The 22447-nt window shown below is 42.2% G+C and overlaps 1 protein-coding gene across 5 annotated transcripts in view; it reads right to left on the reverse strand.

Annotated features, from left to right (window-relative positions):
* COMMD10 (COMM domain containing 10) overlaps positions 1-22447 on the reverse strand; it is a 269009-nt gene that overhangs the window by 206635 nt on the left and 39927 nt on the right. For all 5 annotated transcript variants that reach the window (XR_011362179.1, XR_011362178.1, XR_011362180.1 and 2 more), the window contains exon 5: positions 21764-21874. Coding sequence is in view for 2 of the 5 variants with exons in the window: in XM_069962683.1 (XP_069818784.1) it covers positions 21764-21874 (111 nt within the window). In the remaining 3 variants the exon portion in view is untranslated. The remainder of the gene's footprint in view (positions 1-21763; positions 21875-22447) is intronic.

Consider the following 22447-nt stretch of genomic DNA (forward strand, 5'->3'; position numbering starts at 1 on the left):
CTTGCATTTTTCCACCTAGAGACCCACATGAGCCCTTATTTTTTGCATCACTAATTGTACTTTGCAATGACAGGCTGAATTTTTGCATAAAGTACACTGCGAAACCAGAAAAAAAATTCAAAGTGGGGTGTAATTGAAAAAAAAAAAAAAAAAACGCATTTCTTTTATTTGGGGGCACTGTGTTTTTACGCCATTCGCCCTGGGGTAAAACTGACTTGTTATGCATGTTCCTCAAGTCGTTACGATTAAAACAATATATAACATGTATGACTTATATTGTATCTGATGGCCTGTAAAAAAATTCAAACCATTGTTTACAAATATACGTCCCTTAAAATCGCTCTATTCCCATGCTTATAACGCTTTTATCCTTTGGTCTATGGGGCTGTGTGAGGTGTCATTTTTTGCGCCATGATGTTTACTTTCTATTGATACCTTGATTGCGCATATACAACTTTTTGATCGCTTTTTATTAAATTTTTTTCTGGATTTGATGCGACCAAAAATGCGCAATTTTGCACTTTGGGATTTTTTTGCGCTGACGCAGTTTACCGTGCGAGATCAGGAATGTGATTAATTAATAGTTCAGGCGATTACGCACGCGGCAATAGCAAACATGTTTATTTATTTGTTTATTTATTTACATTTATAACCTGGGAAAAGGGGGGTGATTCTGACTTTTATTAGGGGAGGGGGATTTTTACTTATAACAATACTTTTTTTTTTACTTTTACACTTATACTAGAAGCCCCCCTAAGGGACTTCTAGTATAAGTGCTTTGATCTCTCATAGAGATCTCTGCAGCATAGATATGCTGCAGAGATCCATGAGATAGGCACTCGTTTACTTCCGGCTGCTGCAGCCGGAAGTAAACGAGTGCCGAGCCAGGGACGGCGCCATCTTGGAGCGGTCCCCGGCCGGCTTCAGAAACGGAGATCGCTCCTCCGGGACGTTGTCCCGGAGGAGCGATCTCCGCCACTAGACACCAGGGATAAGCTGAATCCGGTAATCGGATGCAGCTGTCATGTTTGACAGCTTCCATTTAGTTATTATTTTTTAGTTAATCTTTTTACACACTCAGCTTTTTCAAATAATTATATATAGTGTTACATTAGAACTGCAAAAGTTTACGCGTAAACAGAGTTTTGCTGGAAAAACTGGACGCGACTGGAGGAAACGGATGTTATTTTTTGGATTTAGCACCCCAAAATACATAAAGATTACATCATTTCCTGCATAATTTTACATAACAGTACATACATACAGTTAGTGAATAAGGCCACCCACTGGGCAGAGATTGCAGAGGTGCAGAGATTTAGGTCAATGTATTACATGTTACATTACACGTTATACAAAACTGTATACATCTGCTCTAAAAAAAGATGTATGCAGACTGGACTGCATTTTCAAAGGGGCTGGTTTACTTTAAAAGGTCTCCATCAGGGTGATGTCAGTAGACAAATCTAGCACGTGATGTACAGTAACATGCCATGTACTAATGGAAGTATGCAAGTTTGGTTAATATTATATTTTGTATTGAGGTTGTTGGTCCAAATGTGGAAGACTTATAAGACTATACCAATTATCTGAAGGGGCTTTCAACCATCCATTCACCTGCTGTACAAACACAATGCAACTAAGCTATTAAAATGAAGGGGGGGGGGGGAAGCAAAAAGAAACTGTTTAAAAAAAAAAGGCTACATGTACAGTGAGGGGGGGGAGAGATGTAAAAAAATTTTAAAAAAAGAAAATAAAGAAAGAGTTATAGCTTTCAAACCCACAAGCACTAAAAAGAGAAAAGCTTGCACTGTGTTATCATTACTGAGGGAAAATGTTAGGAGACTGAACTAGCTTCAGATATTCTGAAGTCATTTACTATAAAACCTTGTTTCTTCTTAAGCTCTTTTCATTCAAGGAGCAGTGACTGACAGATTTATGTCTAGGCTGCATTGTTCACTGCACCCATGCTTCTGTTTTTCCAATGCACCTATACAAGATGATACCTGATAAATAAATTAAATGTATTCGGAAATACTCCAGTTCAATTACTTTTATTTGGAAGTGAAAAACACAGTATAAGACCTTATGCACACGTTTTTCCATGTCCATAGATTCCTCCCACTATCCACATGTACAATCCGCTAAAAATTACGGAGTGGACATCTGTAGTGCATCCGTATTTCCGTATACAGTATCTATCTTTTTTTTTTAGAAACACAACTTTTCAACATATGACTAATGACTCTTCCTCAGTTTTTATACGGAAATACAGATACAAAAATAAAAAAAAGTTACACTCCGTAGAAAATAGAGGATCCCATTAATTTCTATGATCCACAAAAAAATCTGGGCCCGCATAACGACATGCCCTTTTTTTCTCAGGATAGGTTTGCATCCTTGTAATCTACTGATTATGTGAATAGCCCAATAAATCGTGCACTAACTAGTACAGAAATGCAGATCTGTAGATTACGGAACGTGTGAATAAGGCCAAACAACAATATGATTTATGCCTTACATGCAGGGCCCATGTATTTATGTATAGGCTTCATCTTTCAATTATGGTCATTTTAATGGGAAATTAACAGCTGTTATATAGAGCCCAGAACACAGGATGAACGGCCGAATAAATACTCACAAGGATACCACCACATTTACATATTAATTAAACTGAAGATTTAATGACAATGGCACTAATGATAAGGTAAGAAAATGGCATGCGCTATGGGAACATAACAGCGGGTTAGGGCTGTATTAGAAAGGCTGATCACAATAGTAAAGGAGCACCAATCTGCTAAATCGGCGCTCATTTACAGAGCCTATTACACAGCTGGATTATAGTGCCGCAAGGGCTGTACGGACCTCTCCATACTTCCCGGTGTTCTCTTCGCTTCTCCATGCCTCCTGTAGTTGCTGCTGAAGCTTCTACAACGGTCTTTGAAGTGAACAGACAAGGCGGTCCTGCCCCGGCCACTGATTGGCTGAGCAGCCTGTCATTTCAGAGACCGTCTCTGAAGTTGCATCGGCAGCTGCGGGGAGTGTGGAAAAGCGGAGGGAACATTGGGAGCTTGGAGAGAAAACGTATGAACTTTCTTATTTTCTTTACACAGGCCCTTATTCTTCTAACCTACTTTAAGTTTTCCTTTAATACAGGGAATATATAGTGTTGGACAGCCAATGGCCATGTTTAAGCTCAATTGATTTAACTGCTACCACAATACGGTATGACAACATGAGTAAGACAAACAAAGAGCATTGTGGTTTTAATCAATCTGTCAGCTGAAATTCGGGCTCCAAACTGCTGACACTGTGAAACAGGAGACAAAGAGACACATGGTACCTTTCATATCTCCATCTAAGCCTCCATAATGTAGAGAGATATTTTTATATTATAGAACAGAAGCAAAGGCTTTCCTGCACTTCTGAACTGCAGCAAGCTGTAACACCTATTCCCCCCCCCCCCCCCCCCCCCCAAATACCTGGTTCTGCTTGGGACTCAGCTTCCAGGTGTCAATTAGGCAGGGAGGGGAGAGAGAAGGTATTCCATCTTGCAGCTTTTCAGAAGCTTGGGAAAGCCTCTTTGACCCTCTGCACCAGAGAGTAAAAGCATTTTTTTACATTCTGAAAGCACAGACTGATATATGAAAGGTACCATGTGTCTCAGTGTTCTAACAACTATCTAACAGCAGTGTCATTAGTTTGGAGCGTGAATTGCAGCTGACAGATTCCCTTTAATGAATTATGATCAGACAATTACCAAGGAGCACCAACAGCAGCACAATAAGGTCTACAGTGTAGCATTACTGGGTCCTAGGTCTGGTTAAAAATAGCATCTTATGGAATCATGGACTCAACTGGAGAGGAGAATATATCTGACAAACTGCAGATCTGCGATGTATAATAAAATCACTGCTTTGTTGTCTTCCATTTGATCTAGTTTATATCTCCAGTAATTTGACACTACACTTTTTGGTAAAAGTCAGCAAACCAGCAGAACATCATGCTGACTTATATCACAGTGTGCCTGCACCGGACCTATTGCGTCAGCACACCGTTCTGCTAGTTTACTGACGTATACCTCAAATGTAATGTCAAATGAGATGTGAGCATACCCTTAGGCATGGCAAAAGTCTGTTAAACTGTCATTACTACAAATGGAAGGTTTGAGTATGAATGTAATGCTTTATAAAGAGAACAGTTTCATGAAATAATGCTTTACCAATGCATTTATCCTAATTTCTCTTATAAGTAAAGGTAGTTTGATTTCTATATCCTATAAACCGCAATGTAGCATTCTCTTCTTTTCACCGACTTTTGTTCTTTTTCTTTATTGATAATTTTATAAATTGTATTTTAAAAAAGACTTAATATAGGTATTTACAGACGTCCTTCTGAAATGTCATCAAGATATTTCTCCGTACAGTTCACATATACAGTCCTTCTTGTAGCGTCACAGGATATCATCAATCTGGCCAGTAAACAAATGAGGAGAAAGAAAACTTATTGGCCAATAAGATTTACCCTGACTATTGTACTAGAGCAGTGCTTCCCAACCTTTTCCACCTCGGGGCACCCCTTGAAAAAAAAAAATTACCTCGGGGCACCCCTACTAAATAATGTTCTACAAAATAAGAAAACCGTCATACAGTGACTCACAGGTGACGTCTTCTTTGATCTGAGGCGTCACTTTCCCTTTTCCTCTCCATCCAGTCCAGTCCTCCATGATGATTCCTTCCAGATACGTTTCATCTTTTCAGAACCTGCGAGACAAACAATTTAGGCTCCGCACATTTCTAGCAACTTCCTTTCCTTTCTCCCTCCTGTAGGCTCCCAAAGTAACTGCGCTGTTTGGTGTTATGTGCAGTAAAGCGACTAGGAATGTGGGATGCCCCCTGTATGTAGGATCCCCTGCTGTGCCCCCATGAGCTAATAATGCCCCCAGAGGTGGCCCCCATGAACTAATAATGCCCCCAGAGGTGCCCCCATGAACTAATAATGCCCCCAGAGGTGCCCCCATGAGCTAAGAATGCCCCCAGAGGTGCCCCCATGAACTAATAATGCCCCCAGAGGTGCCCCCATATACTAATAATGCCCTCAGAGGTGCCCCCATGAGCTAATAATGCCCCCAGAGGTGCCCCCATATACTAATAATGCCCCCAGAGGTTCCCCCCATGAACTAATAATGTCCCCAGAGGTTCCCTAATGAACAAATAATGCCCCCAGAGGTGCCCCCATGAACTAATAATGCCCCCAGAGGTGCCCCATATACTAATAATGCCCTCAGAGGTGCCCCATGAGCTAATAATGCCCCCAGAGGTGCCCTAATGAACTAATAATGCCCCCAGAGGTGCCCCCATATACTAATAATGCCATCAGAGGTGCCCCATGAGCTAATAATGCCCCCAAAGGTGCCCCCATGAACTAATAATTCCCCCAGAGGTGCCCCCATGAGCTAATAATGCCCCAGAGGTGCCCCCATATACTAATAATGCCCCCAGAGGTGCCCCATGAGCTAATAATGCCCCCAGAGGTGCCCCCATGAGCTAATAATGCCCCCAGAGGTGCCCTCATGAGCTAATAATGCCCCCAGAGGTGCCCCCGTGAACTAATAATGCCACCAGAGGTGCCCCCATGAACTAATAATGCCCCCTGCTCTGCACCTAAAAAAAAAAAACATCCTACTCACCTAATCCGTGCTGTGGCTGCAGGAAGAAACTCTCCTCCTCCTCTTCTGGCTCCATCTTGCGAGCCGCGGGGACGGGACGTCCGGCAGGCGTAATGACGTCACATCATCACGCCTGCAGGAAAGGTCACGTCCTGGCCTCCCATAGGCTGCTGGTATGAAGTGCCAGCAGCCTGTGGGAGTGAGTGTAGGAGCAGGATGCTGACACTTCCTGCTCCTACATTATGCTCACTTTAATGTTTCGCCCGCTCACTGTGTGGGCGGAACATCAAAGTGATCTGTGCATCCCGAGAAGCTGCGCGGCCGCAGCTTCTCGGGATGCCTAAAGTGACAGCGCACATTTCCCACCGGGATCCCACGGCACCCCTGGCGGGTTCTCCCGGCACCCCAGTGTGCCGCGGCACCCCGGTTGGGAAACTCTGTACTAGAGGATCTAAAATATACAAACTAACAAAATAAACATCACAAGTCTAGAAAGTACAGTATTATTCACCAGCCATTGCAAACAGATGGTGTGAGACTCAACATATGAAAACATAAAATGGCCTGAAAAAATCAGCTTCATTCCCAATTGGCAGTATATGACCCTACCTCCAGTGATAAAGCGGTTAACATCGCTGAATGCCAGGTCCCTTGAACATTTACATTAGCAGGATTTAATATGACTCAATGTCATAATTTGCTCTCTATAAATGAAGAGCCATCTGTAACTGAAGCACAGACCAACTTCTTAGAACATAAATGAGACTTATTTGTTGCCAAGGTGATTTTATCTTTCACAAGTAAGCTAAACATGTAGAGCAGCCACAGTCTATGTGGCCGATACTTTTGCACACGCACACCCCATCCGTACAGGCATTTCATAGTCAAGTGCAGGCAGACAATGTGCATACTGTGCCCTTTACCCACCTAGTTATTATATAGAGTAATTATTCATTTGGAAGAAGAAGAAAAAAAAACTTCTTGGCAGAGACTAAACTGGCATTCCCCGCAATGTGTGATAGCGGTAACAGTAACAGCATTCACAAATGAAATTATTATGTAAGGAAGTGTTAAACAGTGGAACCCTAGGTCAAAGGCTTCCTGCTGCATCTTTTACAATGACGTGAGTAAAGGATCACCAAGCAATTTGTCATCAAGACAGATTCATTTATATCAGCACACATTACAGAATCTCTAGATGGCACAACTATGGCCACTGCACTGCCTCCTGATATGCCAACAGAGAGGATGGAAAACTGATGACCACTAAATACTCTTCCTGAATGGAATTTTTTTTTTTTTGCCAACTGTGGGGCTGCTGTTGCAATGGAACCCTATTCCCATGTATGAGTATGGAGTCGCAGTTCAGGCAGTGCAACACAGTTGTACCTGGTCATGCGACCAGCAATTGTCAGGTAGTCCTAGCTGTCACAATCCCCGTGACTTAGGTTCTGGATGATAGCCTACAGGGTCACACTGGACCCCCTCCATCCTACAGTCTACAATAGTTCTTATAAGCTGAGAAGTGTTTTTATGGTTAGTAAAAAACATCCAGTATCAATGTATTATTGTCCACTGGGTGTCAAACCAATCAAAAGAACATAAGGACCCTAAACAGCTTCACCACACACAGCTGCACCTGTCTGGGGAGATCCTTAGCAGCTTCTTCCCAGCCCTCTGGGCCAGTAGTAATCTCAAAATATCCAATTAGGTAGAGAACAATCAAGGATGGTAGGGTAGGGTGGGTAGAAGATAGCAGGAACCATAGTGATGACTTGTGCTTCAGGCAGCATGAAAGCGGTAACAGGTTCTCCAGGAGTACTCCAGTACTAGTACAAACTAAAAAAAAAAAAAAAAAAAAAAATGCCAGCATGTGATTTCCCTTTTACGGCAAAATCTCTGCTTTTTGGCACACTGGAGACCCCTACCACTCCCATACGCTTACCATTTCCTGGTTCTTGAACTTTGTGTGTTCCCTGAACATCCCTCTGGCCCCGTCATCCCCTCGACTGCAATGCTCCCTCTCTGATCTGCCCATATATATCTACCCCTGCTTGTAATCCCCCCTTATTTAATCCCTTCAGACGATGATGCGAAGCAGGGGGCAAAACAGAGCAGCCTGAAAAGGAAGGGCTTTCCCAACTGAATGTATTAGATAACGCTTTGAAAAAAAATGGAGTTGGGACAAGGATGACAGTAAAGACTACGGGAAGAGAATACAAACTTCAGTCATCAGTATTCAAATTCCAAGTGATCAGACTAAAGTATCCTTGAGGTGCCCTCATCTCTAGTGATTACACAATGATGGCACATCCTCGGGAAACCCCATGTAGGTTTATAGGTAAATAAAGGAGAAGGTATATTGAGTAGGGTATTCTGCCATGAAATGACTGACATGAAAATGTCCTCAACAAATGTTTTCCTTTATTGTAGTCCTTTGCGGAACAAAATCGTAACTAACTTCAAAGAGTTTATGCTTTCTCTCCAGAAGGTAGATGGATTCAGCTGCTCGCTCGATTATTGATAGGTGTCCTGTAATCCTTACAAACAGGCCCACAAAGTGTTGTAGAGACGATTTATGCACAACACAGATATTGTTCTCAGGAAGACTTCTGAAAGCGCCAAATTAACCCCTTCACCTATGCAAAGCAGCTTTGTCAAGACGACTCTTGTTTACAGTCTTTCTCAAAAGAGAATACCGCGGTGCCTACAGGGAAAGGAAAGCTATAATGGAAGGAAGGAAGGGAGGGGGGGGGGGGGAGAAGGACTTCTAATCTAAAGAAAGGCAGCAGCATTGGAGGAGAGCTACACTGCAACCCCTTAGCTGACAGCATGAGAGTTCAGAGCATGGCAAACAAAATAAGTTTGTGATTCTTTCTTGTTAAAGAGCCCTGTAGAGAATTAAGCTGTGCACGGCTGATCTCTCTAGAGCTGCACTGGTTAAATCGCTTGCCGTTGTGCTCTGCCCTGGTTTGATGAATAGGAATTCATTTGCTAGAAGTGCAACAGAAGACCATTGTTAGGCACAGATTAGAAATGTAAACACTTCGCATTTCCCACAGCTACCGGCTTCACAATTGATTCTGAATGCTGCTTTCAAGACAATAAATTTAGGGTGTCAGTAGCCGAGCCAACCAATTACAGAACAACAATGCCTCCTAGTGGTAGAAACATAGAAGGTACCATACTCTATAGGTCCTGTCTGCTCTAGTTTATTTATATGAGTGACAGGTCTTTAGATTCTAGAAACAAAACCTATAATCCACCCAGATTAAATCTCAGAATTACATACAACAGAATAGCTAAGGATTGAGCCCAGCAGATTTCAGAACCATAGCGAACACATCGCAAGAAAAGCAACAGATCATCACACATAATAGACAAGAAATCAAAGCTCCATCCTTTATTATGCTTGATGGTAAGCAAGCCAACACTTGACATGAGGATTTAACATGCCTAAAGCTTGCTAGCTCTGCCTTTGAAATTCCCTGGTTAATAGCTGTCAAAACAGAGCATGTTATGTAGGTAGAAGCTGTACACAAGATCTAGGGGATATTCCCATAGGGTCTCATATCTAGCGACAACTTTTCCATAAACCACCTTCCAGAGCGTGCAAACGGAAAGTCAGAGTAAGATAAAATAGGGTGGTGGGGGAAATTGCATCTACTAATTTAGCTGTCATTGTGTGCATTACTCCAAAAGGTAGGCTAAAATGTATTCACAGGCAGTGCAGAAACTGTAATATACTTAAATGAGCAACAACCTCTGAAAGATATTTCCTATCTTATACACGTGATCAAAAATGCAAACTTTGCTGACGCTTTGTTCTCGTTCCATCGTTGAGAGATGTGTTTTCCCTCTCTGTAGCTGGTTAAACGTGGCTATTTCTAACAGATACTTTTAATTCAAAGCAATGGCTGTTCTACAGAACCTGGTAGTAAAAGGTTGGATACTAGATATGTACAAAAAAACTAATAAAAATAGAAAAATATGGAAAAAAAATGTATATGAAAACAGTGTTAATATAAATCTCCATGTGAAGCTTTTTTTATCTTTAAAAAAAGGTATCATGTTTGTTGTATTTTATGCAACAGCATCTGCATCTCACCACCACTATTGGGGGTGACAGAATTGCTTTAAAAATCCAGCCCTTATTACATGAGTTCATAATAACATTCTGGCAGCGTGAGGAGGTCGATTCTCAGCCATTCTGCATGCAGTTAAGCCTTGTCATAGCCTCAATTATAATAAAAACAGGTTGACATGGTAATCATGTATGTAGGGGTTGTGTACAAAATAAAGATAGCCATGTTCCATAATAGTATTGGGAAAGCACAGACCCAACACTAAAAGTAACATAACAGTAACAAAACTTCCAGGAAAAAAAAATAGCACCTTAGTCCCGATCTGGCTGTGATAACCATACCAATGTATAGTAGAAAAGCATATGTAACAGTGACTAAAGTTATCGGTAAAACCAAACAGACTCCCTAGTTAAAAAAATGGTATGAGCATGCAGCATCCGGGCTAAAATATAAAAGAAGACGATGACACTGTGGTTATTTAATGTAAGACTGCATTCACATTCTGATTGTGCTATTCTGCCACATACAGTATATTTTGGCAGCTTCTGAAATCAAATGCCAATGTAGAAGTGCATGGACAGGCCCAGCCCTATTGACCCTAATGGCCAGCACGCACATTTAATTTCTCGGCCTTAAAAGGAACAGTGCATTGCACTTTTCAGCCTAAGAAAAACATGTATATGTACAGAAAGGCCCGCGGAGCCTCAGTTACGAGTCTCAAAACACTGGACTAGCCAGATATCCCTCCAGGGAGGGACCTAGCAAAGGGATGGCTCCTGTACAGAGATCACAAAAACCACCATATTAAGTGCTCCCTTCAGTCAATATCTTACCCAATTACGAGTCTGATGATATGTATGTATCACGATATGTATGTATATGTAATGGAGAATACTCAAACCCAGTCATTAGCTGACCATGTTCCAGCCAAGTCAATGGGGCTCATGCACATTTTTGTTGGTATCACATATGTGCCATGGATGGCACAATCACAACGTGAACTTCCCCTAAGCTACAACCAGACAACTCTGGTAATAGGTACTTTTTCTTTAAAACAAAGATCACCTCTCAACCTCAATATACTGGATAAATGTTGGTTGAATATTTTGAACCTATTTCATGGTCAGACGGTCCTGCCAAAGTGGGTTCAGCCAAGGACTGAATAATGTTTACGGCCACAATCAGGACAACAGACACATGATGGCATGCCAGTGGACTGCAAGTGGACTAACCAAGACAGATTCACTTTAAAACGTTTGGAGTCTAAGGGCCCTATTACACGGAACGATAATCGGCCGAATTGGCCCGATTCGTCCGATTATCACTTCGTGTGATAAATGCAACGATCAGCCGATGACAACGATCATCGGCTGATAGTCAATATAGGTTAGAACCTATTTTTGTCGGGCGCCGACCGCGCACCGCTGCGTGTAATAGCGGTGCACGAGCGGCTACTAACGATATACATTACCCATCCACGTTCCAGGGCTGCTTCTGCCGTCCGCTTCTCCCGGGGTCCCGCGCGCGCTCTAACTTCACATCGGCCTGTGGTCCCGGCCTGTGATTGGCTGAGCGGCCTATCAGCTGACAGGCCGATGTGAAGCTAGAGCGCGCGCGGGACCCCGGGAGAAGCGGACGGCAGGAGCAGCCCTGGAATGTGGATGGGTAATGTATGCCAGTTTAGCAAGGGCTGTAAGGACATCGGTAACGATGTCCTTGCAGCTCTTGCTAAATGATTATCGGGCTGTGTAATAGGCCCAGTTGTATCCCTCTGCCAGTCCTCTTTGTTGGCGTGGTTGTGGGGCAGTAGGTTGTATTTTGCATATTCTTTGGGAATGCCCTTTGTTAAAACTGTACTGGCATCAATGGCAATCTATCCTGTTCGTTATTTTCCAAATACCTATAACGCTTACCCCAGCAATGGCTCTATTATACTTGGGTATGAACAACATTCCTCCAAAAAGTAGGCCCCTTGCTTGCAAATTACTAACCATTGCAAGACTGTTGCAAGAATATTACTAGACTTTGGAAATCTAAGATTCCTCCCATAGCTTCTCTTACCCTGACCGAAATTAGACGCACATATAATCTGGAAAGGTACATTGCGTACAGTAGAGGCACTATGTGCTCCTTTGATTCTATTTGGTCATCTTGGACATCTAGTCCATATCATGTTACTAACGATCTAACTACCCTTCCTCTAAGTCGTTGACACCCGCAGGCCGATGTTTTCCCCTCCTCCTCCCCCCCCCCTCCTCTTCGGTAATACTGTAACTCACACCTCTGGCCCACTCTCTTACCCAAAATAGTCATGGTTTTTATTATCCATAAATATATGTACATGCCTGTCTGTCTGTTTGTATGTCTGTGTAGTATGTGTAGTTGTCTGTTTTTGGGCCGTTCGGCTCTTTGTTTTTCTTCACTTGTCACAAATTTTTCAATTTGCTAGTATGAGTTGGACGTGCAACTTATCCAGGACTTGGACTTGTTTCCTCAAAAATGAGTAACTTCATTACTACACTTCTTGGAGCACAACTGTCTCCAGTGGACTCTATGGTTACAATGTACGAAATTGCGTGTCATCACTAATCCAACTTGTACTATATGGTATAATACCTTTCACATGTTGCCGACACTTTTATGTTTGTTGTTAAAAAAATTATAAAAAAAACCAAAAAAACCTTTAAATAAAAACGTATATTGAAACGTAATAGGCCCAGTAAACGAGCGTCGATCTAGCAGATCGGCGATCGTTTACAGGTATTATCGGGCCCTGCTCGGCCCATGTAATACCACCCTTAGTTTATGGGTGAAAACGATTTTATAAATAAGTTAAAAACAAACCAAACAAGGAAATAATCAACACATTTGTGATGGTGGAAACATAAACAGCACAGGACTTTACTGTAACGTCTCACTTGCTTTGGGCAATTATTGCTAGTTTTCTTTTGTTTTCAAACAATCATAAAGATAATTACTCAAATAAAAACAGAATGATGAACTATAAAACCGCTGCCTGGGCTGCATGGATCATGCCTACATAAAAATGAACTGCTGTCGGCAGTATCAGTTTAATAAAACCCCAACTATTTGGGGTGTCAAGGTATTTTTTGTCTTATGATGCCCCAACAGGTTACGCAAGGTTATCATATGAGCATGTTAATCTTAAGTTTCCTGTACATTAAAATAAATTAAAAGTCTATATCAAAGTAACAAGATGAGCATGCACACTACTAGTAAGAATGAAGTGCTCACCCATAGTGCTCTATCCCCGATGTTAGAGGCATAATTCTGTATGCCAAACCACCAAACAGCTTTTTATTTTCAGTCCTGTGCAAGGTCATCAAGCACTCCCAAAAATCACACACAGGATGACAAATTCTTTCCAAGTACTAGAACCGGAATTAGCCTTCAGGTTGTACAACAGGCTGAATATCGTCCAGAACAATAAATACTGCTGGTTACCTAATGACAGATTTATAGATAGGCTTAACTTTCCCAGAAAACACATCGGTTTGTGAACAGGAGCCAAACTGTCAATCACAGGAATAATATTGTTTTTCTGACATCTAGTCAACCCTGCTTTTCGCTTGTTTTCCTGTTTATTATAGAAGAGTATCATTTGTATTGCATTGTAATCTACGTGGAGTAGTTAGCATTGCTGCCGGGGAAAAAAAACAGGCAAAACAAAATCTGTTTCGTTTCTAAAATTAATTGCCATGTGATTACGTGTGGACTGTGTGCGAAAAACACTGAGACGAGATGGTTCTTATAACTCATGTGCACCGTGCTGCGGGACAGCAGGTTATAGCAATAGCGCTGCCTGCCACTTCAACACCCATATTATACTAATAGTTCCATTTAGTGAAACCTGCTTCTAGGTTCTGCATTCGATTATGCACGGATATAATGTATACATCATGGTAACCTTTCAGTAAGTGTACAATATTATTTACTTTCTAAAATTCTTGTTCAGATAATAGCAGGAGGACTCAATGATTTCTCATAAATATGCAGATTTATTGCATTTTTCATGAAGGTTATAACAGTGAAAGGAAAAAGCAGTCGTCAGTATAGAGCATGTTTCTTGTCACCCCCCTCATGTCATGTGGTTGTCAGTATTGTTCCCTTTATATATAGCAAAGATATAGAGGAATCGATTTTTCATTTTCTTCAATTAACGATAAATGATCACAAATTTGTCCATTTGCGAACGACCTGAAAGCATTCACCATAATGCAAGTATTACCATCATAGTTACAATCAGTATTATGATCGTTATTACTATGAAATATATATATATATATATATATATATATATATATATATATATATATACACATACACTCACCGGCCACTTTATTAGGTACACCTGTCCAACTGCACGTTACCACTTAATTTCTAATCAGCCAATCACATGGCGGCAACTCAGTGCATTTAGGCATGTAGACATGGTCAAGACAATCTCCTGCAGTTCAAACCGAGCATCAGTATGGGGAAGAAATGTGATTTAAGTGCCTTTGAACATGGCATGGTTGTTGGTGCCAGAAGGGCTGGTCTGAGTATTTCAGAAACTGCTGATCTACTGGGATTTTCACGCACAACCATCTCTAGGGTTTACAGAAAATGGTCCGAAAAAGAAAAAACATCCAGTGAGCGGCAGTTCTGTGGGCGGAAATGCCTTGTTGATGCCAGAGGTCAGAGGAGAATGGGCAGACTAGTTCGAGCTGATAAAAAGGCAACAGTGACTCAGATAGCCAACCGTTACAACCAAGGTAGGCAGAAGAGCATCTCTGAACGCACAGTACGTCAAACTTTGAGGCAGATGGGCTACAGCAGCAGAAGACCACCCGTTACTAGCATGGTGTACCTAATAAAGTGGCCGGTGAGTGTATATATATATATATATATATACACACACACACACACTTTTTTTTAAGTTAAAGGAGAAGTCCAGCAAAATTTTTTACTAACCCCCCTAACCCCCACATTCAGTAACGTCCTATTGCTCACGCAGCAACACCGCTCTAAACTGCCGCGATCCCGTGTGCTTAATGTAGCCCGGGACCGTGGCTATTAGCGTCTAAAGAAGTATTAAGATGCTGCTGTCAAAGTTGACAGCTGTATCTAAATGCTTGCTGTACGCCTTCCCTACGTCTAGTGAGGGGATTTTCTTTTCAATTTTTTTTCCAATTTCACCACACATATAATTTTTTTCTGGTTTCACGGCATAATTTAGGCAAAAATTACGTCTGCCATTGCAAAGTACAATTAGTGGCGCAAAAAATAAGGGCTCATCTGGGTCTCTAGGTGGAAAAATGCACGCGCTATGGCCTTATATACACAAGGAGGAAAAAACGAAAGCGCAAAAATGAAAACTGGCTGTGTCCCGTAAGGGTTAAATGATTGTATTGCCCCCCAAAAGTTATACAACTCACCAATATACCCTTATTACGGGAAATGCTTATAAAGCACTTTTTCCCTGCACTTACTATTGCATCAAGGCTTCACTTCCTGGATAAAATGGTGATGTCACGACCAGACTCCCAGAGCTGTGCGGGCTGTGGCTGCTGGAGAGGATGATGGCATGGGGACACAGGGCACTGGAGGGACACTGAGCATCCCTCTGCCATCATCCTCTCCAGCAGCCACAGCCCGCACAGCTCTGGGAGTCAGGTCGTGACACCCCCCTTTTTTTCAGGAAGTGAAGCCTTGATGCAGTAGTAAGTGCAGGGAAAAAAAAGCACTTTATAAGCATTTCCCCTACGTAGTGTATATTGGTGATTTTTATAAATTTGTGTGTGTGTGGGGGGGGGGAGGGGGTGGTCAATACAATACTTTAATAAAAATTTTCACCGGACTTCTCCTTTAATACATTTTATACTTTTGGACTCATGGATTTTGTTAGTGAATATGTTGGTCCTCATTGAATGCTCTAAGAGTCCATTTACAGAAAGATTATCTGGCAGATTATCTGCCAAAGAGTTGAAGCCAAAGCCAGGAATGGATTTAAAAAAAGGAGAAATCTCAGGCTTTCCTTTTTGACCTGTTCTCTGTTTATAGTCTGTTTCTGGCTTTGGCTTCAAATCTTTGGCAGATAATCTTTCTGTGTAAATGAACCCTAAGAAGAAGAATCCCTATGTACAAAAAAGTAGTACTTTGTATTAAAGGGGATGTGGGTTGAGTCTTCTCACTCCTCTCTTTCCTTGTTCCCCTATGAAAACAGTTGAATAGGGAAAAATTGGGGAACTTCTCTGTGCCCAACTACAGAACAAGGTCACAAATTCTGCATATGTGCTGCTAATTATATATTAGTTTTTTTTTATTTTAACTACCATGATGCAGATCTTACAAAGCGACTGAAATGAACAGTAATATAACTCTCAGGTGTGCCAGCTGGTAACATGAGAAATTTTACACTGCCTGGAAGAGTCACAAGATTAACTATGGCAACTTATTCTCATAGCAAATACTTACCCTGCTGTAGTCGGATAACAATTAGAGAATGTGTTTGAAACAAAAGTTAAAAATATGTAAAAGCAATGGATGAATGATGAGTCAATGCAGTCTGCTTAGCCTGGCGACTGCCAAGAGATCCCATATTGCTATGGTTTATATACAGCTGCATGTATGGATAATGAAGAGCTTTCTTTGCATCCCAAGTGACTACTGTGAATTACTACACCTGTACTACAGCCAGGGACTAGCAAAATGCTGTTCTGATATGAAAACAATGCACTGGTACTTGGCTGAATAAAGCCTTGAAAAGAACAGGAATAATGCCGTAAATATGGAATGGGAATACTCGTGTGAAGACTCTCGGAACTGAGTCCAGTGGGATTATTATCATAGATTGGGTTCAATCTAGGTAAGAACATCATGTACAGCTGCAGAAGGTCTCAGGAGTATAGTAATATCTGTAGTAATGGTCGTGTAGTAATAGCATCTGTCACCAAAATATCATTTATATGTACGTACCTGCCCCATTCCCACAGAATGAGAAAGTAAATTACATTACACCACAGTCTGGTCCCCAGGGGGTTAAATGAACCCCTGTAGGCAAGAAGGTGCCCCCCCAGTCTCCTTTCAGTCTTCTCTCAATGAGGGACTGAGCCAGGACACTGCTGCTTCATCCGCTGATTGGCCGAGATGACACTTGTGCAGTGTCATCTCAGCCAATCAGCAGCTGCAGTAATGTCCCGACTGTAGCCGCTGATGTGCTGATGACAGGTTTGAAGAACCAGAGCCGGCATACTTGTAGCTCAGTCTGCTGGGCTCTAGTGAAGAACGAAGAGATTGGTGGTATAAAGCATCCCTCCCACCCAGCACCTCACCCATCACAGCAAGGAAGGGGGACACTTAACCACCTTCTTTGCTGGGATGGGTACAGTGTGAGATCAATCTGGCCCCCAAGGGGTAAATGTGAATGCCATGCATCCTCTTAAGTGGGGATCTTAGCAAACTATTTGATCAATTTACTATTTGATCCATTACTAAGTCGTGGCCAAGTGTTAGCCGGTATAAAATAGCCAACGATAACCCCCCATTATTACCCCAGTACCCATCACACCAGGGGTACTGGAAAGAGCCAGGTACCAGTAGTCCTGGAGCCCCTATTTCTATAACTAGCCAGGTTAAAAAAAACAAACAGCAGAAGCCTAGTAGTACCAGGGTGGGAAGGGCCATTTATTTAGGCCCTCCCAAGCCTTATATGACAAGCCTGCCACCAACCAAGTCAAGAAGCACTAATTTTGACAGTGTGGGACTATTGGTGCCTGGCTCTTCCCAGTACGTAGGCCATCGAATCTGACCCAATCCTCTGAATACAGATATTGGAAAAACAAAAAGGGAAAAACACAAACAAAAGCAGGAGCAGAACACCCATCAACTTGACAGGTGTTCTGCACTTTACAGTACGCAGCATCTTTCCAGATTCTGCTTACAGTTTGGCACACAAGGGGTTAAGTAAGTAAGACTCACTCGCATCCACACTTAACCCCCTGGGGGCCACATTGTTCAGCCTGGCACCCAGTGGGTTAAGTGAGCATCCACGGTATCCACACTTAACCCCCTGGGGGCCAGATTGCTCTCACACTATACCCATACCAGCAAGGAAGGTGGTTTAGTGCCCCCTTCCTTGCTGGGATGGGTGCAGTGCTGGGGGGAGAGTCTTCATACTTACTAATAAAGTCTTCATTCTTCACCAGAGCCCGACACAGAGATAGAAATGTGTCGGGCTTTGGTTCTTCAAAACTGTCGCCAGCAGCAAATCAGCAGCTGCAGCTGGGACATTGCTGCAGCCGCTGATTGGCTGAGATGACACTGCACAAGTGTAATCTCAGCCAATCAGGGGCCGAAGCAGTGTCCCGGTTCTGCCACTGATTGAAAGAAGATGGGGAGAAGACCAGAGAGTAAATTAACCATCCCCAGGCTGTACCCACGTAACAAAGCACAGTGTGGCCCACATGGGGTTCATTTAACCCCTTTGGGGACCAGACTGTCACACACTGGACCACCTTCCAACCCCTTATGGACCATACTCTGGCCCAGAGAGGGCCCAAGTTAAGGCAAATTATAAATGGGCCATTCCATCCAAACTGAACCTTTCATAACACCTAGTTAAACATTTTTTTTTAACAGCTAATTTAAAAAAATGCAATTTATAAAATTATAAATATACATTAAGACTCTTAAGGTATATTTATAACTTTAGGGTACAAACCCACTTGACGTATTTGCTGCGTGAATCAGTCTTAAAAATAAGCAGGCAAAATGCAGGTTGGCTTTATACAATTGTTCTGCGTTAAAATACGCAATTGCGTATTTTTGAAGTGTGAAGCTACATGCGTTTTTCGCACAGGTTGTTAACAACTGATGCTTTGCTAACAACAAGCTTCACGCTTCAAAAATACGCAATTGCGTATTTTAACGCAGAACAATTGTATAAAGCCAACCTGCGTTTTGCCTGCTTATTTCTAAGACTGATTCACGCAGCAAATACGTCAAGTGGGTTTGTACCCATAGTGTTTAAATTGCAGTTTTACTAGTTTTAACTAGGTGTTACGAGTAATACAAAAGGTTCAGTTTGGATGGAATGGCCCAAATGTCCATTGACTTCTAGCTAACATCTCTCCACTGGCTTTTTTTCAGAATTTTAAGCCAGCATAAAGCCAGCCTGAGGAACACAAAAGTCTTATTTCATATTCCTAAGTCATGTAGCCGTTCACCATCAACACTGTCTTCACATATAGTACCTCAAACAGTGATTCTCTTGAAATTCATGGCAACACTTTCCTCTTTGTTCATCCAATAAAAACATAGAAAAAAAACTATGTATCTCAGAAAACATCTAATGGGTGAGGTTTCAGTAAGACACCTAGCGGATGATTTTATTAAATTGTTTTTTTTTATATAGAAAATAGGCAAAAAATAAATTTTAAAAATTGCAAAGATGTAGTATATCACCTTCCCTGCTGATTTAACATTATTTATTGGTAATGACACTGCTCATTTAACAGAAGCTACTAGAAAAATCAAAACCAATTCACTAAGTTGACTTATAGTAGGGTTTGTTTGGGTCCTAATAAGGTTTTGGCCATTTTGCCAGGAATAATAATTCAGAAACATACATTTTGCTATGAATACATATTCACATATTGAGTAATGTCTGTGAGGGACCTCCGAGAGTCAGGAGCCTCAGATGCGGCCGGAGCGTGGAGCAGGTAAAGTATCTTCCTAGCGGCGGGGCGTTAATGGGGGTGGCACTTACATACTCACAGTGGCGTGACAATCCCGCTGCAAGTATGTAATCACACTAACAGGAGAGATATCTGCAACGGATTTTGATGCAACCTTGCAGCGTGAAATCTGCTGCGGATACGTTATGTGTGAATCTAGCCTAAAGACACAGGATCAGGGAAAATGTAATATCTACCAGGCCCATTTACCACATGAGGGGTTATAGCAGTACTTGCAGACAAAGAAGCAGAAAGCACTCAGCATAGTCACTGGATTAGTAACTAAAGCCATGTATTTTTAATCATCCATCATATGTTTCTTTGCTGTTATCTAAGTATATACTGTAAACTGCAGATAGCATTGGGAATGAACTATTGAGAATTGGGTTCACAACCAGGGAGCCAGAAGAAAGTAGAGAAAAGAAGAGAAGCATTTTGTACTATCTACATATTTCATATACCCTGAATCTTTTAGCAAAAGAAATACAGCCTGCTTCACATATGGAATATTGTACAATGCAGACAACACAAATCAATCAGCCAAAGAGGAATGTAAAGGTTTCTGGTAGGGATGGTCCGAAACTGCCGAGGTTCGGGTTCGTATGAACCCGAACGCTCGGCATCAGAGTCCCGCTGTGTGCCTGCTCCGTTGAGCGGGTGGATACAGCGGGAGGACCGCCTGGGAAACTGGGATACAGCCTATGGCTATGGCTGTATCCCAGTTTTCCAGGCGGTCCTCCCGCTGTATCCACCCTCTCCACGGAGCGGGCAGACAGCGGGAATCATTACCGAGAGTTCGGGTTCGGACCATCCCTAGTTTCTGGTCTATTTAAAACACTGCCTACTGGGGTAAGAAGAAAAAAAAACAAAAAAAAACAAAACAATCCAATACCCATCCGTCTGCTGCTGCACTAGTACCCCCTCGCTGGAAGATCTGCAATGACATCCTGTACATTGACCATATTATAATGCTGCCAATCACAGGCCTTAGCTGTCAATTGGGGTACATGTGATAAGAGACCACAGAGGCCAGTGTTTGGCTACAGCATCATATGCTTAAAGGGAAACAATAACTGCCAAAATGCCCAGGAATCTATCTGTACAGCATAATGAAGCCCCCTACACTGTAACAAGTAACTGACACCTATGAGCTTTCCATATACCCCCCCCCTCCGAAAATGAAGATGGTAAATGTCCTGCAACGTATGCAAATTATCTTCAATTAGTCATATAGGCGTTCCTTAGTGCCAAACTAGTCAGAGATGGCACGTTTGACTCGACTTTAATCCAGTCTCTATGTGAGCGTTGGTGCCCAGGGATGGTCCCTCTTGGCATGATTCTCAATGCAGGAGCCTGCTGCACTTCACAGAAGCTCCCAGAGAGGCGTGATTACAGCTAACTGGAGTGCACCATCCGTGACCTGTAGGGCGCTGAGCAACGCCCACATGACATTGAGGTCTGTAGTCAGTGACTGGCTTAGTGGGCCGTCATCAGCGAGACAAGTCTGTCCCAGAAGCAGCAAGCAGAATGATGGGAAGGAAACGGGAAGATATCATAGCAGCAGCTGCACAGGACCCAAGTCTCCTTCCACTGTTCAATGAGCTCTGTAGGCATGTCTCCTCTGCTCCCTAGTGCAGGATTCTGCAGATACACCAAGTCCAGTTTGACAGACCCCACCTAGATATCATTCTACAGCTGTATCACTAGCACCATTCTGGACGGGAGCACTAGTGGTTCCTATTACCACAGTACACAGGAGGGGTCTGTATTTATACATATACATCTATAACAGAAATACAGCTGTAAAAGGTCTTGTGTAATTTAGACTTAAGTGGATTTCTCAATACAGCAGAGATGTTCACAGTAATACCATTCGGTATTTCAGCATATTTGTTAAGCCTTAAAAAGTGATGTAAAGACGGCAATTAAAAGGAATAAGATGCAGCAAACAACCACTGCCAGAATAAGTATTTTTTGAAGCAAGATCCTAATCCGCTTCCACACTTGGGATAAGGATAATCCTAGCAGGGTCTTTTCCCGGCACAAGTAGCAATATCATGTGTCTGCAGGCAAGGCTTTTTAATGATTTCACTATACAGTAATGACATATTACCAAGAGATAAAGGACTGAAAACAGCGAGTGATGCATCTTCTGCTTAACCCCTTCTGTAATAAGGTGCACAGGGGTTAAACAGCGCTGGTAGGATAAAGACCTGATGTTACAAGTCGCCCTAAGGAGAGAAGGGAAGTGCTCAGCAGCAGATGTGTCTGCCTACCTTAGTGTCTTCAGTGCTAACTCCAAGTTCTAGCACAGCCTTGGGAGATTTCATTTTTGCTTGGGTGGATTGAGCCATCTGGAGGTTGAGCTGCCAGGCAGTCGTCTCCAGCTAGACAACAAAACACAAAAAAAAAACAATAGTTACTTATTCCATGTGTTTCCAAGCTCTTATACATAAAAAGTCGAACAGCAGTTTTGGCAAAGAGAGAATATAATTATAAAGCATGTCCTTTATGCCATCTGCGTCAGTTCACTTGGCAATCAGTTTCGACATATTACCGAAAATGAATTAGGTAGGCATTCAGGAGACAACATAAAAGTGGCACGGGAACAAAATGCATAACACGTGGATGTGAGCTGCATAACACTAAATGGTTCTATATACAGTACATGGGCACAAGGACTTAGCATGCATAGAGACCCTGTGCCCCTAATCCAGGCCAGGGGAGTTATACGGATATAAGGGTCTGATCACTTCACATTCAAGGCATATGTTTGATGTACAGGTTTAAAATATGCAAGTGGGTATAATAAAGGAGTTATATGGATTGGAATAATATAGCTGCTTTCTTTCAAATACAGCGCCACACCAGTCACCAGGTTGTGTGTGGTATTACAACTTATTCAATGGTAATGAGTTGCAATGCTAAACAAAGCTAAACAGAAGAGTGGTGAGGTTTCA

This window comes from Dendropsophus ebraccatus, chromosome 3 (genome assembly GCF_027789765.1).
Source record: "Dendropsophus ebraccatus isolate aDenEbr1 chromosome 3, aDenEbr1.pat, whole genome shotgun sequence".
NCBI classification, from domain to species: domain Eukaryota; kingdom Metazoa; phylum Chordata; class Amphibia; order Anura; family Hylidae; genus Dendropsophus; species Dendropsophus ebraccatus.